General features: G+C 37.1%; 2 protein-coding genes and 1 long non-coding RNA gene across 11 annotated transcripts; 1 reads left to right on the plus strand and 2 right to left on the minus strand.

The window, feature by feature from the left end:
* Positions 1-3,174: 3,174 nt before the first annotated feature.
* LOC141685154 (uncharacterized) lies at positions 3,175-3,750 on the minus strand. The gene has a single exon (XM_074490274.1). It carries the CDS (start codon positions 3,748-3,750, stop codon positions 3,175-3,177), a length of 576 nt encoding a protein of 191 aa, XP_074346375.1.
* Positions 3,751-9,011: 5,261 nt separating this feature from the next.
* LOC141682562 (short-chain dehydrogenase TIC 32 B, chloroplastic-like) lies at positions 9,012-14,924 on the plus strand. The gene is made up of 8 exons (XM_074487254.1): positions 9,012-9,266; positions 10,275-10,506; positions 10,639-10,718; positions 10,879-11,032; positions 11,560-11,638; positions 11,838-11,925; positions 12,030-12,076; positions 12,200-14,924. Exons 1-8 carry the CDS (start codon positions 9,137-9,139, stop codon positions 12,371-12,373), a joined length of 984 nt encoding a protein of 327 aa, XP_074343355.1. The 5' UTR covers positions 9,012-9,136; the 3' UTR covers positions 12,374-14,924.
* A 273-nt stretch (positions 14,925-15,197) lies between these two features.
* On the minus strand, positions 15,198-19,868 carry LOC141683231 (uncharacterized). 9 transcript variants are annotated; one of them, XR_012560179.1, is made up of 10 exons: positions 19,490-19,867; positions 18,344-18,383; positions 17,945-18,053; positions 17,816-17,854; positions 17,445-17,546; positions 17,223-17,284; positions 17,052-17,152; positions 16,776-16,880; positions 16,328-16,393; positions 15,198-15,739 (listed from the first exon to the last, which is right to left on the minus strand). It is a non-coding gene; the product is annotated as an uncharacterized LOC141683231 (long non-coding RNA). The 9 variants fall into 9 exon arrangements; XR_012560180.1 differs by lacking the exon at positions 18,344-18,383 and having other exon boundaries at positions 19,490-19,514; positions 19,640-19,866; XR_012560178.1 differs by lacking the exon at positions 18,344-18,383 and having other exon boundaries at positions 17,945-18,131; positions 19,490-19,868.
* Positions 19,869-20,886: the final 1,018 nt, after the last annotated feature.

Raw genomic sequence — 20,886 nt, forward strand, 5'->3', positions numbered from 1 at the left:
CTTGATCCCGCGCTCCTGGAGGTAGGACTCGAACTCTGATCCAATGAATTGGGGATCATTGTCTGATACTAGGACTCGCGGTATCCCGAACCTCATCAAAATTTTTTCCATAAACTTTATGCAGTCTTGTTGATTGATTGTCCTCATTGCTTTTGCTTCAACCCATTTTGTCATGTAATCAATAGAGACACCTGAGGTCTCCTTTGGCCCGGGGGAAGGGTCCCATGATGTCAATACCCAAACAGCGAAGGGGATCGGTGACAGGACTGAGGATGGTAGGACAGGGTTGATTCGGGACACATTGCTGAAAAGCTGGCATTCTTTGCACTTCTTGACGAATTCTATTGCATCCTGATGAATTGTTGGCCAGTAGTAGCCTTGTCTTATAATCTTATGAGCTAGGGCCTTTGCAGACATGTGGTCTCCGCATATCCCTTCATGCACTTCTGCCAAATAGTACTTTGCTTCTTCTGGGCCAATACATTTCAGGATAGGAGATGAGAAGGTCATGCAGTAGAGTATTCCTTCTTCGAGGAAGAACTTGGCTGCTTTTGCTTTCATTCTTTGAGCTTTTCCTTTGTCTTCCGGGAGCTCTCCATTCTCCAAGTATTTGATGAAGGGAGTCATCCAGTTGTGGCTGCTTTCTATCTCCAAGACCTCTCCGGATTCAATGGATGGTTTGAGGAGTTCTTCGAAATAAACTGAGCAGTCTAGATCTGATGAGTTCCGGACTAATTTGGATAGGATATCTTCTTTTTCATTTTCTTCTCGACATATCTGAATGAATTGATGGCTTGGTATTGAAGCTAAGTAGCTTTGAACCAAGGCTTGATACTTTTCCAGAGTAGGGTCCTTTGCTATGTATTCTCCATTTGTTTGCTTGACCACTATCTAGGAGTCGCTGCAAATTTTTAAGTCCTGGATCTTTAGAGTCCTGAAGAGCTTTAGTCCTGTGATCAATGCCTTATATTCTGCTTGATTGTTTGTTGCGGGGAAGCCGAAAGATATAGCTGTTTGTATCTTGAATCCTTCTGGACTTCTGAGAATGAGTCCGGCTCCCGACCTCTCGCTTGTTGAAGAACCATCTACCTTTAAGGTCCAGGCTCCTGGACTTATTTCCTTTTTTGGCTCCTGATCCATGTCCATTGCTTCCGGTTCTTCTTCTGGGAAGTTGCATTCGATTATGAAATCTGCAAGAGTTTGAGCTTTGATTGCCGTCCTGGGAACGAAGCTTAAATTGAACTGGCTCAACTCCACAGCCCAATTGACAAATCTTCCCGAGACATCTGGCTTGTGAATTATTTTCCTTAGTGGTTGATTTGTTACTACTCTGATTTCTCTCCCTTGGAAGTAGTGCCTGAGTTTTCTTGAAGTTGTGACTAAGGCAAAGGCAAACTTCTCAAATCTTGGGTATCTTGTTTCTTCATCTTTTAAGACTTGGCTTACATAGTAAACCGGTTGTTGTTTTCCATTCTCTTCTCTGATTAGGGCAGCTCCTACAGCTTGTGCTCCTGCTGACAAGTATAAGTAGAGAGGCTCTCCTGGTTGAGCCTTAGTTAGGACCGGTGGCTGAGAGAGGTAGGACTTAATTTCTTTGAATGCCTTTTGGCACTCCGGACTCCAGTTCACCTCTTTCTTGTTGGTTGCTCCTTTGAGTAAATCAAAGAATGATAGGCACCTCTCTGCTAGTTTTGAGACTAATCTCCTGAGTGCTGCTAGGGATCCTGCTAGCTTCTGTACATCTTTTTGTGTCCCGGGAGCTTTCATCTCCTGGATTGCTTTTATTTTCTCCGGATTCGCTTCTATGCCTCTGTTGCTGATCATGAATCCTAGGAACTTGCTTGCTCCTACTCCGAAGGTGCATTTCTCTGGATTCAGCTTGAGTTGGTTCTTCCTTAGGTTCTCAAAGCATTCCTTCAGATCTTCCACATGCCCTGGTATAGTTGTTGATTTGGAAATCATGTCATCGATATAGCACTCCAAGTTCCTCCCAACCTGGGACTTGAATATCTTGTTCATTGCTCTTTGGTAGATGGATCATGTGTTGGTAAGCCCGAAGGATAACATCACATAAGCGTAGACTGCTCTGTGAGTTATGAATGTTGTCTTGAGGATGTCCTTTGGGTTCATCTTTATCTGGTTATATCCGGAGAAGGCGTCCATGAAACTTAGCATGATGTGTCCGGAGGTGGCATCTATCAGTTGATCAATATTTGGGAGAGGATACAGGTCCTTCGGGCATGCATCATTCAGATCAGTGTAGTCCACACACATTATCCATTTGCCGTTGGACTTCTTCACCATGACCACATTAGCTGGCCACTCCGGATATTTGATTTCTTTGATGATTCCTGCTTTGAGTAGCTTTTCCACTTCTTCGTCAATGGCTTTTTGCCTCTCCGGGATAAAGTTTCTTCTCTTCTGTTTGACTGGTTTTCTGTTGGGGTTGACATCCAAGTTGTGCATTGCTATGGACTCATGTAGTCCTGGCATGTCCCTTGGACTCCAGGCAAAAACATCTTTGTACTCCCGGAGTAAGGACACTAATCTCTCCTTGAAGGACTCCTCGAGTCCTGACCCAACTTTCACTTTTTTGCTAGAATTGCTTTCATCTACCTGGACTTCTTCTGTTTCAACTGCAGCTTCAATTTTTGCTTGCTCTTTGTTTGAAACCATTTGATGAATTCGGGCTTCAGAGTTCTTTTTTAGATTGAAGTTTGCTTGTTCAGATTCTTTGGTTGCTTGCATAGTAGGACTAGCTTGGTCTGGGACTTGATTTGTCTTGTCCACTACCATGACTTGGTTGCTTGCCAGTCCTTCTGGACTTGTTTTGTTTGCTTCTTCCCTTGTCCGGGGTCGGTGTTTCTTCATGCTTTGTTGCTTGCGAAGGACCGTAGCCTTCCTTTTGTTATCTTGATGGGTTTCTGCCATAACCAACCCCTGGTTGTAGCATGTTTCAGCAACTCCATAATCTCCTTTAATCTCCCCGACTCCTGTCGGGGTTGGGAATTTGATCTTGAGATGGGAGATTGAAGTTATTGCTTGCATCATGGTTATAGCTGATCTGGCAATGATTCTGTTGTATGAAGAAGGAGCGTTGATCACATAAAACTTGATGACATGAGTCACTTGGTTAGGAGCAGATCCGAAAATGACTGGCAGATATAAAGTTCCTTAGATCGGGACTAAGTTGTGTCCGAAGCCATATAGTGGGTCCTCCCGGCATTCATTTGAGCGGACGCTCCCTAACTGCATTCTATCCACTGTGTGCTTCAAGAGAATATTTTTTGAGGAGCCATTGTCTATGAGCATTCTTCTTACTTCATTATCAAAGATGTCCAGAGTGACAACTAAAGCTGCATTGTGATGAGGGTTGACTCTTTTGTAGTCCTTGCTGCTGAAGGATATCACCAGGTTTGGGAGTGATTGGATTGAGAGCACTTTTTCGCCGAAGTCCGGGCTCCGGGGTGGGGAGTATGATCTACCTAGGACCATATTGACTACATTCTTTCCTTTATTCTGCGCTTCCCCTCTACTGTCTCGGACTAAGTACTTGTTCATGTTCCCCTTCTTCACTTGGTCCTCGATGAAGTACTTGAGTGATAAACAGTTCTCAGTCTTGTGGTCATGGGTCTCGTGGTAATCACACTGCCTATTGTAAGGCCTACTCTCCGGAGGAGTTTGCATTGGTTTCGGAGGATAATAAAAAGGCTTGTCTTTTACCTCTTTCAAGATTTCCTCCCGGGTCATGTTGAGAGGAGTCCAGTCCGGCTCCTACTTTGGCTCTCGGGGTTGCTTCGTGGGTCCTGGGTCGCTGCTCGACTCCTTCTTAGGACCAAGTCTTTGGAAAACTGGAGTAGTTTGTCTTTCTTGGCTTTGGTTACTTTGCTTGAATTTCTTATCCTGATGGTAACCCCCTTTCGATCGGTCATCAGTGTTTTTACTCCTGGACCCTCCATTCCGGGTCATCCTCATTGCCTGGAGCACATCTGTTTCCTTAATGAATCCGGCAGCCATAGAGTAGGCTGCTGTCAGAATTTGCGGCTCCTTATTGATTAGCTCCACTATATACCTCTCATTGTGCTCTGGGTCCAAGTTTCTCCTGAAAATGCTTAAAGCTTCCCTCTCATCCAAACTTGAAACTTTATTGATTGCTTCCTGGAACCGGCGCATGTATGCGGAGAGGGACTCATTGTCATGCTGCCGGATTGTCTCCAGGTGACACATGTGCATTTCGTGCGTTCTGTTTGCCCGAAATCTCCGAAGGAAGGAGGTTCGAAATTCCTTTCAAGAGTGGATGCTGTGGGATGGGATTCTGCTGAACCATCTCTAGGCCCCTCCCTTAAGAGTTGAAGCTAAGAACCTTGATTTCGTTAAGTCGTTGTAGTAATATATCTGCGCTATCTGCTCAAAGTAGTTCAAGTGCTCCTCCGGGTCTCCTAGTCCATCAAAGGAGTCAAAGTTGTAATGCTTCAAGTTCCGCTGCCGGGGAATGGCTTCCAAGGAGTAACTGAACGGAGTTAACGTTTCTCCAATTTCTACTCCTGAATCTCTGTCCATCTTTCTTTGCAATTCATAAATCATATCTTCCAGGTCCTTCTGCTTCTCTTCTTCTTCATCATCAGAAATCAGCTCCGGAGTAGGATCTCTCCGGGTTCTTTTACTCCTAGACTTGGCCAATAGCTTTTCTTCTTCTAGCTGCATTCTCTTTTGGATCTTTAGCTCAAGTTTTGCTTCTTCTTCTTTCCTGATTTGCTCTCGGACCTCTTCCAACTTTCTCTATTTAGCAGCTTCTGCTTCTTTTTTGCTTTTCTTTCCTTTAGTTCCAATTCGATCAAACACCGATCTCTTCGATTGCTGGGAGTCCCCGGACTCCTCCGGTTCCTCCTTGAGTTTGGCTTCTTCTTGGAGTCGGGTCTGCTCCTGCCTGTATAGTCTGATTGCTTCCGCTAGTTCATCACTTGTAAGGTTGGCCATGTGTTCTTCAGCTACTGGAACATTCGTGTACTTGTACTGATTGAGCTCTATGAGGGTTCGGGCATCCCTGGTGTTTACAATTCTCTCCACTACGGGAGTGTGTAGTGGTTGCTCCTTGAATGTTTCTCTCTTGGCTCCTGGGTCAAGGGCCTGGGAGTGGTCCGGCTCCTGTACCTGAGCACTAGCAGATGGTCTCCCAGAGGTATTCTTTCCTGGTCTTGCCATTTCTCAACAATACCAAAAACAAATAACAACAATATACTATAGAGAATATTGTTCTAAGGTTGCTTTATGAAATTTGCAGAAACTACCCAGAATAACAACAAACACTAACAAATAGCTTCCTGGGAGCAGTTTAAATAATTTCCTGGGACTACTCAATGATGTAGCATAACGCAAATGTCATATTCAAACTAGAGCAAAAACGATTAAAACCAACGATAACTCACCCAAACGTGGCTTAAATCAACAGAAGGGACTCACACAAACGTGGCCTAAAATAACGAGCACACACAAACGTGGCTGAAATAAACAACATTCATGCTTATGGAAGAGGTTGGTTGCTTGGGTTCTTACAAGTTTGAATAAATGGACTCTTTGAAGAGCTTGTTGATGAAGGTGAATCCAGGGGCACCGAGACCCAAGGATGGAGAGCCCCTCCTTCTAGCGCCAAATGATAACTCCTGGTGGCGGGGCCGCTCCTTCGACGCCGTCCTGGATCTTTCGCCGCTGTAGAGGTGTAGTTGTGGTGGGGTTTCTACAAAAGAACACCGGAAGGGGGGTTTGGGTCCCGCGGCGCCTCCGGTGTGAGAATAAGAACTCGCTTTTTGAGGAAGATGAAGATAGAAGGGAATGAGAGTTGGTTGTGTGTGTATATGAGTGTGAAAGAATGATTAACCCCAAAACCTCACCTTCTTGGGCTATTTATAGCCCAAGGGTAGGGTTTTGGGGTAAGTACCTTTATATCATAGCCATTGGTTCTGGGAGCGGAGGACACCTGGTTGGAGTGGATGCTTTATACGTGTCAGCGCGGGACTGGTTGAGTAATGTTTTGAGGATCCTTTGACACGTGCCCTGATTATTTCCATGATTGATGTGTGACAGTCGCCCCCATCACGTGCCTGGGCCAACGTCTCACGTGCCGGAATCTACCAAGGTTAGGCTTGCGGGACTGAGCTGGTTAGGAGTGGTAGTGTGCAGGACCACTCCTTCCAGGAGCTGCGTGGAGTTAGGAGCCTAGGAGTAGCCATCTCAGGAGATATATGGAGTTAGGAGCCTAGGAGTAGTCCTTCTAGGAGCTGTATACAGTTAAAAGCCTAGAAGTAGTCCTCCCAGAAGCTATATGTACTATCAGTATACTTATTTAATTAGTTTTCTTAAACATATGGTAATTTCCTACCTCAAGTAATTGAGTTGTTACTTTAGTTAAAAAAATACTACAAAGGAGAAAATTCAGAGATATGGAGGCCAAAGTACAGTAATATTGGCAGTGGATCGTCCTTGGTATATATCGGAGATGAATAAGTTAGGTGCGTGGATTGATTAAAGAAAAATCAAAAGTTTACGTATGTACAGCAAGGGTGTCAAAAACTTTGTTGATGTTACATCATTTTAGGTAAGAAATTTCATGGACAAGAAGAGACAAGATTGTATAAGCTGGGTCCGATATGTTTTCAGGAAGTTAAAAGTCCTGCTTGCTTTTCTGAATTCGATTAACATGTTCTCCGTGTGTGATTAGCATCAATCACGTGCTGAGATACCTCAAATTATTAAGATTTATGTGTTAATATATCATATTTTGGATATCGTTATTTATCCTGAAATTTATTAAAATATGTACTCAATTATAAAGTATGTTAGATTAATTCGTTATTAAAGAAAAGTTATCAACCATATAAATTTTATTTTTAGAGTATCTTCAACCCATTACATTATTTTGATATAATTTTTACATTAAAATAGTATAAAAAATATACTATTCTCAAATTTTACTCCAACTCACTAACGCCAAATTTTAAGTTAAAAGTAATAAAGTGGTGAGATATAAATAAAATAAAATTGTTTTATTAAAGTAGTATAAGGATGACATGAGAATATACAAAAACTATAAATTTAGTGTGATATCAAATTTGATGTAACTTTTAGCATGACATCAATCAAAATAGTGTAACTTTTAGAATTGAGTTAAAAAAGAATTTTACGTCAAAATAATATAAAAATAAATATTTAGAGTTGATTTAAAGATGGTCTTTAACAACCATTGTTCTCCAACAGTGTAAATCTTCACCCTTAATTCTGTTAGGCGTGACTAAACCAAAACCCCATAATGTAGTCCAATACTAAAAATCTGGGCTCCATGACTAAAAGCTAATTAAGCTGATGACTTATTGAATTTAATCATGTTTTAGTTGAGGCTTTAGTTATAATCAAACTTAATCTGAATGGCAAATTGAGGGCGTACACGTTGGTTTTTGGAACTCTTGTGTGGAGACAATTGTGGGCATGCAAAACAAGAAGTGAAGATGAGTAGTAATTAAGTTGTCTGGGAAAATAAAAAGAGAAAAAAGTAGGAAACAATGTGGAAATCGGAGGGGGAGGCAAATTGATGAAAGTGTGCACTACAATTAGAGACCACGAGGATAGGGGGGGGGGGGTCCCATTGATAAGGCTACATGTCAAGCCAAGCAAACCCGATTCATCAATTCTGTTGTCGACAAATCTTTTCTAGATTTTTAGGTGAATTCAAATGCCAAATATTTTTTTTATATTATTATATGCGTTTCATAAACAAATAAGCAATGAAATATATGTATGATAGTTCAATTGATTTTTTTTGCTAAATGTTGGGTTGATATTTTATTTACGAGTTTATAATTTCATAAAAGAACATTGTTAAAAAAAAAGAATAATATATGATAACTGTTTTTAAAATATTATTAGGTAATGAATAAAATGTCATACAATATCTAAAAAATAATAAATATTAAAAATGATGAAATCAGAACTTGCTCAATTCAAACTATTATAATAAGTTAAGTTATTGAGTGATGTACATTCCTCACCAGGATTACTCAAAAACTTGCGCCTCAATAAAGATGAAAATACTGAAGGATTGTTTACTCAGTCCATGCTAATACATAACATCACAATCTCATAAATTTAGAAAACACAAATACAAGAGTCGATCTCAATATCTAACTTTTGGTCCTTGGAGTCTCCGACACATACCATCATTTTTCAAACAGAATTTCCAAATTTCATTGGTTCACAAACACACAACCTATTATGCTCTCTTGCCACATCCAAAAGTTTTTATTTTTTTTACTGTTTCCCCATACAATTTCAACTTGTATAACAACACATCAATACTTTGCTTCAACTAAAGTTTATTTTTTTCAAATATTTTCCTTACATTTTACCTCTCACAGCAGACACCAATTATTAAGTATTTAAGTTGTTTACCCACAGCTACACGTGCACTGATTTTCCACACGAACGCAATCCTCTTTCTTTTCATTTTTCCCTCATCTGAAATTAATTAAAGAGAACTTGTTTGGAAAATATGTTCTCACTTAGCAAACAACAAACACAATGCGTGTTCATTCATGCGGGTCCTTATTAATTGTATTTCTCCTCGTACATTGATCTGTTTGGCTGAGGCTTATAAGTCGGTTTACGTCCGCAACGGTTTAATCACATATAAGTCCACTTATTGATTTAATTTATAAATCGAATTATAAGTTATAAGTTGAATATTACCAACAACATACTTTAAAATTTTTCCAAATACGAATATTATCGTGCCATTTCAAATTATTGTTGCTAGTACCATTCTTTCGGCAGTTTGGGTTGGTAATATAATTAAATAGCAACACACTTCACGGGGTAAAAGATGGAAAAAGATACACAAACTAGTGGACACATAAGACAAAATAATTGTTGTCAAAATAAAAAAAAATGAAAATAAATTGACCGAGTGAAACAGTATAAGAAAGAGGGTCTATACAAATCTTATCGTTCACGCTAGAACACTATATGAGCCGTCTGTTATCTGGTATATATATGTGTGAGGATTGTGGGAATTAGTAATCCATTCTAACATTCTTGCTTTCTATCTATAGTAGTATTCAAGCTACTTCTTATACATAAGAAATATAAGATGATTAAAGATACAGTAAAGTATTTAGCAGGCTCTGCAGGTCCAAGTGGTTATGGATCAAAATCAACTGCTGATCAGGTCACACAACATTATTCTTCTTCTTCTCGCCATCTTACTGCTATAATCACCGGTTAGCACTTCAATTTATTTAATAATCTTTAGCCATATTACTGAAATCTTCATGTCGTCCTATCTGTGCATGGCTGTAGACCATAGTGATAACAGTCGCAAACTGATAGAATTTTTTGATGTGTATATAGAGGTACATTCATCCAAAGTTCTGTGTTTTCGTTGAAAAAGCATTCGTGCAAATTTCTCTGCTTATATCTTTTTTTGTTTCAGATTACTGCTTTCATATCTGTGCAACGTATTGAAGGGATTGCCCTCAAATTTAATAAGAATCTATTACCTGTGACCAAATGTTTCTTCTTCTCATATTAATAAGTTTTTCAGGTTACATTGTCCTCTGTTAGTATTTCATTTTTTTGTTTGCTAAATTAGTCTTTCGTATTAGAAATCGATGGATTAAGAAACTAGAACAGATTGTTCTGAAGAGAAAGGCCTTTTCTAAAAAGAAACAGAGTTTTTCTTCCATAACAGTTTCACTAATGTAACACACTATCTTGTATAATCATATGTAGCTTTTTAAAGTATAACCTAATATTTTAGTTTGTTTCTTTTCATCGTCTTTTTCCTCTCAGTAATCGATCATACAAGATCATTTCCTGTTAAATGATTGCCTATCTTTGTTCCTTTAAACTCCGCAGATTATGTTAGATAAGAAGAATTTTTACCTTGATTTTTTTAATATATACCATGAGCATGACTGTTATATACAGGGGCGTATCCATGAATCATTCTTTAGGGGGACACTGAGTACATTTTGGAGAGACACCCTTATATATATATATATATATTTTAATTTTATGAGGGTATTTTCATATATTTTCAAAAAAAAATTAAGGGTAAAAAGAAGTAAAATTTGATTTTATGGGAGATACGTGTCCCCGGTGCGACTTACAGGATCCACCCCTGGTAATATGTTGTCGATTTTATCTTCTTGTTTATCAGACATATATCAAGAAATGCAACAATTCACATAAACATACATACGTCTTATTTGTGTAATATCTGTCAGGAGCAACCTCTGGGATCGGAGAAGAGACTGCTAGAGTTTTGGCTAAAAGAGGAGTAAGAATAGTGATTCCTGCAAGAGACTTGAAAAAGGCTTCTGAAGTGAAAGAAAAGATCCAAAAGGGGAGTCCTGATGCTGAAATAATAATACTGGAGATTGATTTAAGCTCATTTTCTTCCATCAAGAGATTTTGCACCGAGTTCCTGGCTCTAAAATTACCCCTTAATATCTTGATGTGAGTATTCTTCTTTCATCTAGAGTTCATATTTTGTAACCGTAACCTATTTAAATTTAGTCTGTTGTTTGCATGAATTTTTCTAATAACTGGTGATGGATTTTAAACTACATATATGGATTAATCATGCAGAAATAATGCTGGGAAATTCTCTAATAAGTTGGAGTTTTCTGATGACAAAATTGAAATGACCTTTGCCACAAATTACTTGGGTATCTACCTATGCCTCCTGATCGTTCACTATTATCTATTTATGACTTTTTTTCTCCCTGTAGTAAAAATTATTAACATTGCAGCCACTAGTATTGTTATTTACAAAAGAAATTTGTGATTGATCTTGTCTGAACTAATGGTTTTATGCTTCCTGTGCAGGCCATTTTTTCCTTACAGAACTGCTTATGGAGAAAATGGTGGAGACAGCGGCAGAAGAGGGGATCCAAGGAAGAATAGTCAATGTTTCTTCTGTAGTTCATGGCTGGGTGAAAAGAGAACAGTTCCACTTTATGCAAATGCTGCAACCAGAAAAGTAAGACTATTAGATCCATTAACAGCAAGTCCTATGCAGTGATCTTGACTTAATTAGAATGTGAAAGTAGATCTAGAACTGATAAGTCCATTGCAATTTTAGAACCAAAGATGGTTATTATCCATGCCAAGGACTGAATTGGAGTTGAAGTATAGCAACAAAAACCAGCTTTAAATGAAGTCGAGCATGGAAGCCTAAGTTTTATTTTACAACAAAATCCAAATTCTGATGATATAACGCAATAGCAATCTTAGCATTTTTTCAAAAGAAAAAAACAGCTATCTTAGCATTACTATGGAAATTGCCCCGATATCTTGATATCAGATATAAAAAATTTTGCCAACTGAAGTTGCTAAATTAGTCAAACACCCGAGGAGGGTAACATTATGCATAACTTGTCAAACATCTTAAATAAAGTACAAGTGAGAAGGCACATTGAGTTCATACATTGTAAATATTATTTTTAAGCAAGACTTATTAAAGTTTGATCTTAACTGGAAACCTTATGGATTATATACGCTATGCAGATACAATAGCACGCGTGCATACGCCCAATCAAAATTGGCTAATATATTGCATGCAAAGGAAGTGTCAAGACAGCTAAAGGTAAAAATGGAATCAGCACTTTGTTAGCTTTATACATCTATCATATTTCTTAAGATGCTGGCGGCTTTATCTTCAAAATTTTAAACAACAAACTTATAGCAGTACCTGATATCCAAGAAGCGAATGATAAGTAGTTTGTGCTGACATAAAGCAAAATGTTACTGGATCTCCTCAGAATGTTTTTGTTGGAATCTTACAGGAAAGGAAAGCAAATGTTACTGCCAATGCGGTGCACCCAGGCATTGTTAAGACTGGAATCATCAGGGATCATAAAGGCTGTTTCACAGGTATTTTTACATATATAAACATATGACATTATGACATATCTTTTTGGTGGTTACTAGAGCGACAAAGAGAAGAAAACTGACTTAACCTTGTTATCTCTATTCAGATTCCCTGTTTTTTATGGCCTCCAAGTTTTTAAAGTCGACAACACAGGTAAACAGTCTGCATCACTGCATGCATGCCTGTCTGATAAATGATAAATCCAACTCCTGTTTCCTGCAAAAAGCATACAAAAATTTCTTACAATTCATGGTGTTTTGTTAATGTTTATTGAAGGGTGCATCCACCACATGCTATGCTGCACTGAGTCCACAAATGGAAGGGGTTAGTGGGAAATACCTTACAGACTGTAATGAGACTCGCTGCACAGGATTGGCAAACGATGAATCTGAAGCACAAAAATTATGGATGCAATCATGTGCTTTAATGCAGAGAAGATTACAACGATAACAACTTCTGCATCTTTCATACTCTTACTACAGTACCTGCCTATCTAACTATATGTGTTAATGTAGATTCAGTAGTATATCATACAGAGGACATGCCTTCTTATCTGTAACATTTAGTCATGTATATACCACAAGGCCTGTTTACAACTGGGACTCCTGCAATAGCGGTTGTATCAGGAAATGGAAATGTTGAGGCCTAGTTTCGATAGGATATTGATTTAATTCCTGAAATTAATAATTAAAATTTGTTTCTTGTTATAAGTACTTAAAATTTCATACTCGGATTAAAACATTTTTTCTGGAGGAATCCATATATAATTAAGGCAAAAATGTTCACATGTTCGAATCCCACCGGAGGAGAATGTGATGCATCAACATGCGCCTCAAGTAATGAAAATGTATGAGAGACGTCAAAAGAAGGGCAAGACAGTCATTCTAAAGTAGAAGGTTACATTAGTCCTTACAATAGAAATATGGCGAGGGAAAAGATAAAAGGGGGGTGAGTCAAATGTTAGGTTATGAAAAGTTGTGTCAATATCTTTTACGTTATGTCTGGGAGAGCACTGGACCTCTCAAATGTTCAATATCTATCTTGTACTTTTCATTTCAATTAAACACCGAGTATTTATGTGTTATCAGTTAATTCAACGTGTTATTGTTAAATTACGTAGTGAGTTCATTACAAGTGGTATCAGAGCGATTCGGTCATGGCGCCCCAACCAAAAACACGACAGCTTCAAAGAATCGACAAGGTAGAGGGGCGATTTCGGAGATGGTGTCTAAGGCAATAGATAAAGCAGTGGAAGCGATGCATCATTCGCTTTCGAAGATGATTAGGAAGGGTGATAGTGAAGATGATTCTCATTCCAGGGAGTTGTCCATAAATCGGACAAGTCAAAATTTTAATGCTCCTACTCATATTGCGGTTGTTGATAAAGTGGATAATTTGAATAGAGTAGAGAAACCTGTGAATGAAAAGTGTGAGAATTCAAATAAGTCACAATTGATACAACCTGCAAGGTCGGCCCTTAAAATGTTTGATGATAGTCCTGACAAGGTGCAAGTAGATAAAGCTCTGTTATTCTCTTCTATCGTGTTGCCTGTTGTGATGTGTGAAAAGGATTTAAAAATACATTCTCAATAACTTGTCAAGTATGATATGATTATTAATTCTAAGCTACATGAAAAAGAGTATGATAATGTTCCTATTTACCAACTTCACGAAGATGAGTATGGTAAGTATCGAATGAAAGTAAGATATAAGGAGGGGGATAAAGATAAATATGATGGGAATAAGAGCCCTGGTATTTTTCAACTTGGTGAACATGACTTGTATCAGGCCTGCAATGGGATGGTACATGAAGTGATAAAAGTAGATGAATTGTCTTTTAAAGAGGAGGTTTCACTGACGATAATTTTGTTGAGTTTGGTGTATAGATTCGATAACAGAAGAGGATGCAATTTATTTAATAGTAAGCTTTAGTGTGGGATGATGAAGGTGAAACAATGTATTATAAGCTACCTGAAGAAAAAGGACCAGAGTTGAATTTAGAGGCTAAAACTAAGCTTAAGAGGCATGTTAATCTTCAAACTGTTGAACCGAATTTGTATCAGGGTTTTAAGGGGAGGGTGCAAGGAGTGATGGGTAGTGATAGACTTGCTTTAGATTATTGCAGTACTGAGAAGAGTTTATCACTGAATTTTGATGTGCCCGATGAAATGGTTAACCAGCCCGTATTCATTGCGAAATTTTCGATAGCTGACAATTATATCAAGGATCTTCTTTTTATTAATTGGGTAAAGGGTGATAAGGTGATGAAGACATGTCCAACTAACACTAAGTATAAGATTAATGGACAGAGCATAAACTTCTACAGATTTCTTAGACTATATCTTTATAAGCAAGTTTTTGTGGTAGTTCAGTTGTTACCAGCATGTAAAAAGTTTAAGCTTGTTGTAACGGAGATGTATGCGAGGATAATGGTTGATCAAATACTTGAAGTGAATGCACCTACCTCAGAACTGATGATCATTTGACATGCTAAACTATTTTATCTTGGTAATATTATGAAAGACAATGCAGATAAAAAGAGGAGGGATGATGCATTCCAGCTGGGGATATGTGTGCATGTGATGTTCCAGCTATATCGACATAATTTGTTAGCTAGAAGGCCGATTGAGAAGCTGGTTGCGAGGTTTTACTATCAGTTTACTATTCTCCAGCGTATAGACAAGGTGGCATATCAATTACAGCTCCCTTCTTACATCAGAATCCACCCCGTTTTTTCACGTGTCAGAACTCAAAAGAGCAACCGGGACAACACATGTGTCTTTGGTGTCCTTGTCGCTCCCTGTGCATTTTGCTCCAAACTTGGAATTAGTGGTCGTTCCACTACACCAAAAGTGGCCTTCTGCATCATTCCACAAACGTTGCAACAGGTTTATTAACGTTGCAACAGGTCAAATAAATGTTGTAACAGACCTAAAATTTTCTACGGCAACACTTTTGTAATGTTAGTATTTTTGGCGTTTCCTTAGGGTTCAAAGGCAACATTTTCTTATCATGGGCAACACCAAAAATTATGTTGCAAAAAGCAATGACATTGCAAAAAAAATGGGGTCAAACTGACACGTGGACTGCCACATGGACTGTCACATGGCACTTTGACACGTGGCTTTTGACACGTGGCAATTGTGGGGCCCACTGACATGTGGGATACTGACAAGTGGGGCCCACTGACATGTGGGTCCAGCTTGACACATGGCCCTTTTGCAACAATTTTTAGTACCTATTTGCAACATTTTTAATACCTATTGCAACACAATAACAATGGACAAAATTTGAAATATACTTTCTGCATACATTAAATCCCAGTTAATATAGAACTTTTTTTCCAATCAAAATCAACAGAAACACAATACAATATCACCAGTACTGATGAACTAATCTACTAATCTACAAACATTACAAGTCTATTATACAGGAATCACAATTAACTTGACCAATTAATCTGGCAGCTACTTTAGCAACACGGAAAAAAAGAGAGCACATATTTCAGATTCTTCAGCTATGCTAACAAATTTGACGTCCATTTTACCCATTTCTGTAGAATCTTGTTACTGCTCTGCCACGAACCAGCTGGTTACTAATATCTATATCCCCTTGGCTTTTATTAGTCACAGCTCTCATCCTTTCCTTTTCTAATTCAATACTCTCTTTCAGGTCAGCTGTCAAACTAAGGGACTCAATGATAATTGATAGATTATCAGAATCAGGATCCAATCCACGCTATTGTGTCTTTAAAGCATGTTCAATTGGTTCTGATATTTTTTTCAATTCAGCACACTGGAATTCCTGCTTACAATGCTGAAATTGATTACCGACATTAGTTACTGACTTGATTTGCTATGTTGTATGACATAAAACAATAATACGCAAACTATAGGAACTATCGGAAAAAAATAGTTAGGTGAATGACCGTAAAAATACTAATCAGGATTCTAATATTCAAATATGGCAAAAAGTCACAATCTAAAGTAATCAGGATTCCCAGACAAAAAATTGATCTATTTATGCTAATAAAGTAACTTGCTTAGCCAATTCTCTATTCGCAAGATAAATGAAATATAATGGATGTTATTATGTAGTCACTCTGCCTAATTTGAACTTGTCATTCTGTTGCTTGTAATATAATTATGGAATTGATGTACTTAGTTATATATTATTAATATTACAATTTGTCTTGCAATTATATCTATATATTAATTATTTAAATATACTTGAATTTATTTTCTGACTTTTTGACCCGAGTAATTGGTTTCACTGGCTATGCCCCTGTTGGCACGGACAAACCAACCTACTGTACTAGTTATACTTCCCCATCCAGTAAAATATTTGAGGCTTTGAAGTCTCTATATATTATCTTTTTTTCTGCTGCGTGTAAGAATGCCAGACCTCTAGCAGCTCCAATCAGAATCTTTAAGCGTATTTCCGATGGAAGTGGCAGCATAGAGCATCCTCCTGCTCAGTATAGAAGACAATGAGATTGTCAGACTCTGGTTAAAGACACAAAGGCCGACTTACTATTGCCTTTCTTGCAGCATAGAAGACAATGAGATTGTCCCACCAGTTTAACAAGATTTGGATGAGAAAGGTGTGAAAACAATACTCATGCTTTATTCATAGAAGTATTACATCACAGAAATTTCACGTATATATTCAGCTAAGATAAGAAATGATTACGCAACTCAGAATAATGACATGTAAATAATGCAGAAATAAAAACCCAAAAGATTTGACCATTTTAAAAAAAACTGCTCAAGATTTACCAAGTAAATCAGACCACATGAAAAGAAAACACTATCCGAAGCAAGAGAATCCATCTGGATTTGGTCTATTTTACCTTGTTATCAACTACAATATTTTGGCTTGCATAAGCCTTGTGTTCAGCACTACACCGTTCAATTACTTCAGAGATACAATACTTCTTCAGAAATTTGACATCTCCCTGTAAAGTAAAGTTCACTAGATAAATCTGTGTTATTACGTTAGTACAAGTTATGTAAGCACATAACTAGAACTCTTGCATTCAACATAGTGTATCAAAAGTTTAATTTTCCTAACCAAAAGTTGCAAATGTGAGATGTAAATGAACAATTTAATTAATTAATTTACATACCTCATCTGATTTGGACTATTTAATTTATCGAATCCTTTACAATTCCCAAGGCTTTAGCAGAAGATATGTTTTGCGCCCGTTTAGCAGAAAATTATAACCATCTGCAATTTCAATATAAAGTCATCAAGTCAAGAAAAAAGATCCAGTTTATTGTCAAATGCAGAAACTCACCAATGAATCATCAAGATATCCTTTTTCCAGTCCAGGAAAATCGACCAACATTAGTGGTGGATCTAAATTTTAATGATTAAAATCACAAAATAAAAGAAACTAAATTTTTGAGGTACGTAGAAAATATAGAACAAGAGAGATCAATAATGCAAATACGTCAATACAATTTCGAAAGAAGGCACTGCATTTAAAGTTAAGTTAAACACTAGCTTCACATATTACCCCCGTCAGTAGGATAAAGGATGGAAGTATCACAAGGAGAGATAAAATCAGAATCCACCTTGACCTTTGCTAACCGTGCCTCAGCAGACATAGCTCTATTTGCTGAAACATTATAACACTATAACTGTTTATCTATTTAACAAAAAAGAATAAGAAAATGAGCATATGCCTTTTAAGCTAAAAGATCCCTATGCAGTTACATAACCACACTCGATTTCCCCTTCTTCGGAGCAAATGCAGTTACAAAAGGCCATCTAATAAGATGCAAAGACAATTTTACTAAACAAATTATTTAGATTCTGAGTTATAAACTTCAAAAGAATCTTAATTGCCACTTGTACACGATTAAAAAGATGATTTATGAGACTGACCTTAGTGACCGCGTCTTGCTGTATTCTCTCATGTTCACTCTGCAAAAGGATATCATGTTAAATCTAAACCAAGATCCTGTAAACCAGACTCACATAGGGGAAATCATTTCCATGTCGTAAACAACAAACCTGAGATGTTAAGGGGTAGAGAAACAACACTGCAAGAACTGGCTTGGGTACCATTTCCAGGAGTTCTTCATCTAAACCATACACATCATAGCACCCTGACTCTTTCTCACTGACACCAAGAGTCCAGATAAACTATATTAGCAAAAAGTTTGTGAACAGATGAAGCAATTTGCAAATTTTGTGCCTCCTGCACTAGTCAAATGTTGCATTTATGAGAAGTGCCATGGTGAATCGCCATGCATATATAAAAAATTAATATAACTAAATATCAGTTTCGCTTTATCGTCCGAATAATATTATAATCCCACATACTCTGTAACATGAAGGTCTGCCTGATGCCTTTCAACATAATATATAAAGAAAATCACATACACAATCCTTTAATTTGCAAAAGATTACCAAATTCTCTGCTACCAGCAATACTACTGCCATACTTCTCCTACAATCAGTACATAAATCAACATCTAATCACATTCCAAAGAAAGAATTGAAGTACTGCTAAGTGTCATACATACGAGCATGATGCTTTGTACATATATTATATATCTCTTTCAGCCTAAAAAGTTGGGTTTTCCATGAATGTATTAAGTAGTTCAGTTGTTTTGGAATTGTTCAAGGTATTGTTGTTATTTGGTTATTTACATATCATTATAGGTATTTCTTACAATAACAAGTATTTACCTATTTTGTACCTACATCTATTTATTCCTTTTAATCACCAAAATTTTTCTCAACTCTTACACTTCTGTCTCGACTTTAAATTGTCATGAGTTTCCTAATTGCAGGCTTGAAAGCACTGTTTCTATTAGCTTCATGTTCCTTTAAGATAGTAACCAATAAGACACATGATAAAATAGCCACATTTGAAGACAGTTGAGCTATTATACCTTTCCTAGATAAACCATGGGCATTATGTTGCAGTAGATGCCATGGGACTTCTCATGTCCACACTGCAGGTGATTTTCCTTGATTAATTTTATGTACTAGTTGCTAAATATGGTGTAAATTAATAATGCTCCTTAGTTATTGTTTATTATATTTTGTACGTGGTAAATATCTTGATGAAACACTGCGTGCTCAGGTTGTTCTCCTCCCTGGGGTATATAAATCAAACTTGTAATTTTTAATGATAAGTTTCTACAACCCCTAAATAATTGTACTCAATGCAAAACATATACAGTTGTTAATATGTACTTACAGCCTTGCAAATCAGGGCAATGAACAACAGAACAATAACTTTATAAAAACAACATATATCCTTTAACTCTAAAAATCCATAAACAATAAATATTAACTTGTCCAAATATGAACAAAAACAAGTGAACAAGTAAGTCAAAATATTGGACAAACTTTACACCAGACATTGGATTCAATTTTCTAAAGAGCATATAATAACATTGGACTAGTTAAGTTACAGAGATATAGAGCATAAATCCATCAAAAATTGAAAATCATGTCAAAGCCAAACCAGAATTTACACGCAGACCAAGATACAAAACCAAGAATCAAATTAAAACTAAAACAATAAAAACAGAGCTAAAATACCTTAAATCGAAAACCCAAAGAAGCCCTGCAAATAAAAGTAGAGAGCGATTAGTTGAATTTATGTAAATAAAAGCCCTAATTGGAGAAGCACATATTTAGAACTCAAAATCAAAGCCGTGATTTGAAGAACCCAAAATAAAAATTAAAAACCCTAATAGAAGTCTTAATCAATTGAGCCTTAAATATAAGGTAAGGCAGCAAAGAGAGTGCGCTGAGATTGAAGAGAGGTGGAATTGAAGAGAGGAGTCAGACCGCCGTTGTGGTGAGAAAGAGATAGGGGTGAGGTGAGTTACTGGAGAGTGAATAAGGAGCGGCGGAGCGGATTAATAAAGATAAAGCAAAAAAATGAGCGGGTTTTTGCCGCTCCAACATTTCATGACCACAATTCCTGATGTGTTCTCTAATTTTCAGTTTAAATTATTGTTTTCTATATATTTTTAAATAAATTTAAATTTAATAAGTATATATTTTTACTAGTACTTAATTTAAAATTTTATGTAATAATCATTTATCTAATAATATTTTGTTTTTTCAAAAAATATTAATTACTTGTATAGTTTTATGCGATTTAATCATTTTTGTGTAGTCAAATAAATCTTCATTTCAAGTTTAACATAAAAAAGTTTATAAAGTTTAAATTTAATAAAACAAAATCTTAATTAATATTTAATACTATTGATTAACTTATCTTCAAACCTCTTACTGTTTGATAAATAAATAAATTTAAATATATATAAATAATTTTAAAATTAAATTATTATTTAATAATTTTTAATAATTATTATTCAGCAGAGTGGGGCCCACATGGGGGGCCACCTGCCACGTCAGCAGGGGTCCACCTGCCACGTCAGCAAGGTGGGACCCACATGCGGTGAATCACATGCCACGTCAGCAGGGACCACCTGCCACGTCAGTAGTGTGGGGACCAGCTCTGCCACATCAGCATTTACTTATTTATTTTTTAATAAAAATTGAATATTTTTATTAATATATGTACTGGCAACACTTTTCGAGACCTATGCTAATATAATTAAAACATGTTGCAGTATGGTACATTTTATATAGCTGCTGCAACATTATCTACGGCAACATCACATAATTATGCGGTAGAAGGCCGTTTATGTCGTAGTGTTCCCGAGTCTTTGCTAAATGTTACTTCAAAAGTTAAAGGTCTTCCCGGAGCTCCAGAGGTGTTAGTAAAGTGGCAGGAGGCAAAGGTCTGTGTTGGGGCGAAAACACGCGCTAATATTCACGCAAGTATACGCGTTCGCAAGTATTATAGAATATTTTCTAGTTCGTTCCCACAGAGACTAGTTTAGGTTAAGTTCAATTTATGCACCTATGCAACAATGTATGGTTATCGCTCAATGCTAAGACAAATAACAAATTGGGTTTTT

This window comes from Apium graveolens, chromosome 9, assembly GCF_009905375.1.
Source record: "Apium graveolens cultivar Ventura chromosome 9, ASM990537v1, whole genome shotgun sequence".
Lineage (NCBI taxonomy): Eukaryota > Viridiplantae > Streptophyta > Magnoliopsida > Apiales > Apiaceae > Apium > Apium graveolens.